This window comes from Exserohilum turcica (assembly GCF_000359705.1).
Source record: "Exserohilum turcica Et28A unplaced genomic scaffold SETTUscaffold_3, whole genome shotgun sequence".
NCBI classification, from domain to species: Eukaryota; Fungi; Ascomycota; class Dothideomycetes; order Pleosporales; family Pleosporaceae; genus Exserohilum; species Exserohilum turcicum.
This window is the reverse complement of record NW_007360136.1, coordinates 462,932-470,177: the sequence shown is the minus strand read 5'-3', so window position 1 is coordinate 470,177 and position 7,246 is coordinate 462,932. Positions and strand designations below refer to the sequence as shown.

General features: G+C 50.2%; 3 protein-coding genes across 3 annotated transcripts in view; 2 read left to right on the top strand and 1 right to left on the bottom strand.

Moving 5' to 3' along the window:
* Positions 1-1,192: 1,192 nt before the first annotated feature.
* On the top strand, positions 1,193-1,927 carry SETTUDRAFT_31864 (uncharacterized protein; the record flags this gene model as incomplete). The annotated part of the gene is made up of 1 exon (XM_008028781.1): positions 1,193-1,927. The coding sequence occupies one exon, from the start codon at positions 1,193-1,195 to the stop codon at positions 1,925-1,927; it is 735 nt and encodes a 244-aa protein (XP_008026972.1).
* Positions 1,928-3,493: 1,566 nt separating this feature from the next.
* Positions 3,494-5,605, top strand: SETTUDRAFT_163497 (uncharacterized protein). Its single transcript, XM_008029013.1, has 2 exons — positions 3,494-4,306; positions 4,354-5,605. Exons 1-2 carry the CDS (start codon positions 3,699-3,701, stop codon positions 5,567-5,569), a joined length of 1,824 nt encoding a protein of 607 aa, XP_008027204.1. The 5' UTR covers positions 3,494-3,698; the 3' UTR covers positions 5,570-5,605.
* A 389-nt stretch (positions 5,606-5,994) lies between these two features.
* Positions 5,995-7,246, bottom strand: part of SETTUDRAFT_91612 (uncharacterized protein) — a gene marked incomplete at both ends in the record, with an annotated part of 2,123 nt that continues 871 nt past the window's right edge. Inside the window, 2 exons of the mRNA XM_008029012.1 lie at positions 5,995-6,271; positions 6,326-6,652. Coding sequence (XP_008027203.1) covers positions 5,995-6,271; positions 6,326-6,652 — 604 coding nt within the window. The remainder of the gene's footprint in view (positions 6,272-6,325; positions 6,653-7,246) is intronic.

The following is a 7,246-nucleotide window of genomic DNA, read 5'->3' as shown; positions in this document are numbered from 1 at the left end:
CAATCTCTAAGGCTTCCTCAATAGAGGTTGCCTTTGGTGTTTTCCCTACTGTAGGGTATCTTGGCACTGCTCCAATAAATGGAGAAAAATTACTCCTTGTCCTAGTATGGGTAGGCCTAGGCGGTTCTTCTAGTTGCCTGTTAGGGCAAGGCGTAGAGGCCTCCTCAGCCATCTCAATTTCTAGATTATTATCCATTAGTCGTTTGCTTGTGCCTCTAAGGTCCTTTAAGGCTAGTCTTTTTTTGTTATTTTTATTATTTTGATATGTCTATGTTTCTTGCTAAATTTAAGCTTCAATAAGCTCCTGCGTTCCTATTAGCCCCTCTAGTCTTAGCATTAGAGCCCAAGCTCTGTGAGAAAATTCTCACAGGCGTGAGATAACGAAGGAAGGCCTCCTTCTTCTCCCTACTGCGCGCTAGCGCCTTAGCTGCAGGTGTTGAAAGTGCTGTTAGTCGATTCCTCGTGGTCGGTTCTCCTAGATAGCGTGCTTTCCTAGCGGTTTCCAGAAAACTCGAAGTTGGTGTTGTCCATGTCGGCTTAGATTTGCTTGTTTGCAAACTCTCGGTAATACGATACCCCCCTCACCAAATACTTTTCTTTTTTTGTCCATCTCCTTCCTGACTTTTATCGAGTTACTCCAATTCATTGCTACGCTATATGCAACTCAATATTCTCTTTTCCTTTTCTTCAGTCATGGTACATGGTGGAGCGTAATATACGGTTGAGATTATTGCATAGATCATGTTTCCTTGTGTCATTGAGCATGAATTCAGGAGTAGCTGAATAGAGGGGAATTATAACGTACGACATTTGAGAGGCTTGGGTTGTGGGTGACACGAGGGAGCAAGAGAGAGGAAGAGAGAGAGAGAAAAAAGCACTAGCATCAGCACGAATACAGGTCAGTAAAAATACGATACTGCATTCTCACAGCTCCAGTGCTCAGATAAAAGCGTCCCCCCAGTACGACCTTTTTCGTCTTCACTAGATTGAATTACTTTGACATTAATGTGTGTGATGGAAAACCATACGCTAGACTACATACTCCCTAACGCAAAAGGTATGTATGACTGGGTCTGGCAACGCAGCTCCACCATGTCATCCGCTTTGAAACCACACTTCTACTATATAACAACCTTCCCACCGAAAAATCCCAAAAGAAAACATCTACATCGATCGAAAAAAAGGTGTCGAAATGACATCCAATTCCTTGATCCTCTTCACACCACGACTCATCCTCATCCCCACCACCCTCGCAATCACCAGCCCAGCACACCTCTCGCTCTACGCAAGTCTCTACGTAGACCCTGCATTCTGCCTCATGGGCTCCGGACCGTCGCTCCCAGCAGAATCCTCGACACGCGAGGAAACGCGGCAGAAGATTCTAACACGGGACATTGCGCGGTCGTGGGAAACACGGGATCTGGGGGATTTTGCAGTCTGCATGCGGTCAGGCGTAGAAGTCAATGTGTCAAGTGCACGGGAACTAGCTGGGGCACCGGCGGGAATACGTGTGGTGGAGGGAGTCAGTGAAGCTGGTTTCACGAGGGGATTCACAGATGCAGAGTGGGTGGGTTACGCAGGCGTGCGAGAAGCATCCACGACATGTATGCCTGCGCGCACCGCGAGCAATCCTGTGCTGCCGGCCTGGCAGGAAATGGTCGAGCTGCAGTATGGAGTTGCGCCGCTGTTCTGGGGCAAGAGCTTGGCGCGCGAGGCCGCAGAGGCGATTATGCAGTGGGCGGGCAGGGAGAGAGGTGTAACGAGGTTTATTGCGGAGACGGAGAGGGCGAATGAGAAGAGTACAAGGGTGCTGGAGAAAAGCGGGGTTGGGAAGAGAGCGGGGATAGAGTATTGCAAGGAGGAGGGGGAAGTGGAGTGGGAGAGGGAGTTTGTTTCAGAATGTTGGTGTGGAGATGCTGTTTTGTGAGAGATGTGGGCATTGGTGGAAAGGTTTAGGAGGTTGGTGTAAACGCTGGATTCGAGGGTTGTGATATTTCTCTTGTTTTCTTGGGACCCTCACGGTCCTAAGGGATTAATAGCGTGTTTGGATAGAATATGTAGCTGGTAGAGATTAGTGATACTACGAGACCAGATAGATCGGAACTGTACAAGTATTAGAATAAATAAAGGGTTTGGGCGAGGAAAGGTCTAAAGCAAAGCCTCGCTGAAGTAAGCGGAGAAAAGACCACCAACAGGGATGTGGCAAAGATAGCAACCATAAAAATGTTTTCTGTGTCAGCTGATCTGCACAAGTGTACCGAAAAGCTACGAAAAAGACACCAGTGGCACACAGTGCCGGCTACTTGGATTGGCGTTCCGATTGCATCTCGCAGCAGAGCCTCACTGGGTTGCATCGGCACTATTCCCAGATACGGAGCTAGACCGGCCCAGGTTTACGATAAAGACGGCGTACGGTGCCTTGCTTGATAGGGCCCTGCAGCCGCACCCGTCGGAAGTCGGAGGTATCAAAGCCGGAGGCCTGTGAAATGACAGGGTATGATTTCGGAGCCCCCGATGCAGGCAATGATGCAGCGCGTACAAGGTCGTGTTCAAAATGCTGTCGCATTGACAATGTTCGGCTTGGATTGAGCCTTGTCTTGAAAGTACATCCGACGGACCGGAGAAGAATAGTAGGAGATATAATCATGATGGCTCTTAAGCCCCTCATCCTGTCGTGCCTCAGAATTAGCATGATTACAGGAAATAAATTGTTTCAGCCTCATGCCGCACATAACGTGCCTCGAAAATACATATGTACACGGCCCAGGTCATCGGAATGTCCAAAAAAGGCAAACCGACAGCTCCAGCCAAACCAACTATCGAAAGAACATGGCTAGACGCACCGTGTTCCACGTAGTATCGAGATCCAGGTAGAAGAAGCAGGTGGAGTAGGACGAAAAAAATCGTTTCGATACTGTGGAGCGCGCGATGGAGCGGTTGAATGGTGCCATGGGGAGGCGAAGGCAGGAGACGGTCTGACGTCACCAAAGTAAAGGCAAAAAAACCAATAAACAGGCTAAGACTCGTGGCGCAACTTGGCCGCGTCGATCGGCGCTGCTTGGGCGCCTGCTTTTGATGCTTGAGCGGGGATATCGAAGGGCTTGTTCATGAGGCTCAAAGGACGAGCATGGATGATGTCAGAGCAGTTCGTTCCTTTGCTTTGCGTGAACAGCCGCGACCGGTGATGTACTGCAGGTGGATGATCGCATACCGCGGAACGTCTATGCGCGACTTTTGGACGACAAGCAGTGGAAACAGTGACATGGCGATCTCCTCTTCTTGGGTGGACCAGAGTCGTGTCCCCACTTCAGCCGGCATCCGATTAGCGCGTGGCCCATATTTACTGCTACATCGCCTGGTGTGAGAGACTGTGGGGCATGCGTGGAAATCAACGGTCCCTAGCCTGGAGGCGGCAGTGCGCCACAACTCTGTCAGCGCACAAGATGTAATATGACGTCCTCAGCATTGACTGTGTGCCTTGTGATGTGCCCCGAATGCACGGCGATGCCGCGTTTGCTGCGTCTATGCCATCACCGGCACATCTGCGACGTTATAAGGCTGCTTGTCCCCTGTGTGATTGTGACGCACCATTTCTTCCACTCTCTGTCTGCCCAGCCTTTACAGCTGGTAACCAGGGCTTAGAGAGTACGCTTCTACCCAATAAGCTTTAACCGCTTAGGTACTTTGCTGTCGGCAACATGGCGTCCGCCGCGGAGACGAAGCCGGACATTCACGATCCCCATATACTTCACAAGGACGAGGCTGCCGACGTCGAAAAGCAATCTGGTTCCGATGGCGACCATTACCATGCTGAAAACCCGACTGACCACGCCATCAGTGCTGCCGACAAAGAGCACTACGAGAAGTACGGTACCTACGACCGCTATGAGATCACCGAGGAGGATTGCTATGACGAGCTTGGATTTTCCTTCCCCGAACGGAAGAAATGGATGATTCTCAGTGTCATCTTCATGGTGCAGGTCAGCATGAACTTCAACACATCACTATACAGCAATGCTGTAAGTGGCATCTCCGAAGAGTTTGGTGTCAGCGCACAGGCAGCGCGTGTTGGTGCCGCCGTCTTCCTCCTCACCTACGCTTTCGGCTGCGAGCTTTGGGCGCCCTGGAGTGAAGAGCTAGGAAGGTGGCCCATCCTTCAGCTCAGCTTGTTCCTGGTCAACATTTGGCAAATCCCCGTGGGGATCGCTCCCAATTACGGGACCATCATTGGCTTCCGCGCCCTGGGTGGTCTCTCCACTGCTGGTGGATCCGTCACTTTGGCCATGGTGGCCGACATGTGGGAAGCGTGAGTACTTTTCCTCCCTAAACTGCGGAGATGTCTAACAAAAGCAGTGAAAACCAGCAGTATGCTGTTGCATTCATCGTCTTTTCATCCGTCGGCGGATCGGTTCTCGGACCTATTGTCGGAGGCTTTGTCGAGCAGTTCCTCGCCTGGAGGTGGAACATCTGGATCCAATTGATCTTTGGTGTCGCAGTCCAAATTGCCCACGCTATCCTTGTACCCGAAACTCGCACCACAGTCCTCATGGACCGCATCGCGAAGAAGCGTCGTGAGGAGGGCGAGAAGAACGGCAAGCCGAATAATATCTGGGGACCAAACGAACTGAAGACGTTCAAGGAGCGCTTCAGCGTACACGAAATTCTCGTGACTTGGGTCCGGCCCTTCCGTATGTTCCTCACCGAGCCCATCGTCCTGGTTCTGTCTCTGCTCTCTGGTTTCTCCGATGCCATTATCTTCATGTTTCTCCAGTCGTACGCGCTTGTGTATTCGCAGTGGAACTTTGCAACCTTTGCTGTTGGGCTAACCTTCATTGCCATCGGCATTGGCTACTTCATCGCGTGGTTCTCCTTCTTCCCAGCGATCAAGCGTAACAAACGCCTCCGCGAAGAGAGGCCCGATGATGAGCGCTCACAGTACGAGGCTCGACTTTGGTGGCTTCTGTACACCGCTCCCTGTCTTCCAATTGGTCTCATCATTTTCGCCTGGACTTCAACTGGCCCGCCAATCCACTGGATTGGTTCTCTGATCGGTTCCGCGATCATTGGTATCGCCAACTATGCCATCTACATGGCCACCATCGACTACATGATCTGTGCCTACGGACCTTACTCTGCTTCAGCGACTGGCGGTAATGGCTGGGCGCGTGACTTCCTCGCTGGTGTTCTCACTATCCCCGCAACACCTTTCTTCCAGAACATCGGCGGTGATTTGCATCTCGCGTACGCCTCGACGATTCTATTCGCAATCTCTCTTCTCCTTGTCGTCTCTGTTTACGTCATCTACTGGAAGGGTCCTGAGCTCCGCAAGCGCAGTCCATTTGCCCAGCAGCTGAGCGCCGCCCGTGACGAGACCGGTGGTCGCCGTGTCAGTAATCTCCCCGGTTTGTATGGCAGCAGAGCAAACTCGTTTGCACAACAAGGCGGATCAATGCCAAGTTCTCGCAGAGGTAGTGTAGTGCGTGGCGTTCCTGGTGGTGAGAATAGATATGCAGAAGCTCAGCGTGCTAAGATGCAGAGGAAGCGCAGCGCGAATGCTAGCACTGCTTAAGCGCAGGCAATTTCGAGGCGTAGAAACCCTCTTCAACTAATCAAGATTTAGTACAATAATAGGATTCAAATAATTTCCAAAACAGATGTGCACGAGGCCGTTAAGTGACTAGCGATGACAAGTGTTGGGACTATTGTGAGTGAATTACAGAAGCGGACATGTGCGGGGTCTGAGTGGTGACGTATGCCAAGCCTTTTCGAGTGCTCCCGTGTTGCTGTTCTATCCCCAGTGGATCTCCTCTTGCGGATCTCTCTCCCTCTTACATGAGGAATTATCAATATGCGACAATATGACTCATTTTGCTTGCCGTTTTAGTACAATCCAGGTGTCGAGCAATGCCACTAGAGCATTACGGATTTATGGATCACGATGAAAAGGCATCTGACCCAGGACCCGACACTCAACGCAATTGTGAGTATCTATATTCATTCAGTGGGATTTGGGACAGTTTTAGGTACTATTGCCTTCAGAGTTGGGAGTGCTTCGACATCATCAGCAACAGCACCCGGACTTCCCTCAACCACCCTTCTCTTAAACATATATCTCAGCCGCTTTTCAACGTCGATTCCCTTTGCTTGCCACTCGATACCCTCATTGAACTCATCAAACGTTTTGCCAGCTTCTTTGGCGCGCTGTCGAATACCACGTGTTCGGAACAACCATACTAGATGCGAGACGACCATGCTCATTTCGATAGCGCAACTGTCATCTGTCAGCCCTTGGCAGGACCGACCTGGGAGATCGTTCACTGCTCACCATAAAGCGTACATTGTGCCGAATAAAGCATCAAACTCATTCTGTGCAACCAAGGCCATGAGTGAGAAGAATGCGCCATTCCAGTCGATGGCGAGGAAAATGAAATCTATTCCTACGACTCTTCCACGTCTTTTGAGAAGCTCAAACGGGATGCCTATGTAACCAGAGATTAATGTCAGGAAGGCGATGATGCCAATAAGTAAGACTGGCCACTCCAATCCTTTCGAGTACGACGGTCTGATCGCGAATACGAGGCCGACTTCTACTCCTGCAAAGATAGCAAGAAGGCAGACCAGCATGAGAGATGCGGTCCATGTTCGCCATTTTCTATCATCCGTCAGCCTGGTTACAGAGGAATACCATGTTGCATCACACACCAACTTTTAAGCAGAAATCTTTCATCAAAACTCGTCAATTTTCTATCAGATATAGGGGTAACACGTCGCGAGAAACCGATTTACGCCACCTCTAATGTGTGCAGCCCTCTCGTTGAGGTGCTAGAGGGGGTATTGTCGGTATTCTTGCGACGTGTTCGAAATGCGAAAATCTTCAAGAACGCACAGACCGCCCTGATGACTAATAAGGAGACTACCAAACGAAACTAAAAACAATTAAAAACACCAAATAAAACAACAAAAATCAAAAATCCTATATCTAAACGCCGAGACAGCCTGATCCCGCTGTGGCACCATATCCAACCGCCAGGACAGTCTTTGCCTACTGTGGCACAAAATTCAAAAACGCTATAACAGTTTTCTAGTCTGTAATAGCAAAATAAGTCGAAACGCTGAGACAGTCTTCGCCTACTGTGGCACCAAATCCAAACGCTGATACAGAGACTGGTTACCTCTGTAGAAGCACCAAGTCGAAACGCCAAGACAGCTGCTACTCGCTGGGCACTAAGTCGAAACGAGAGAGTTA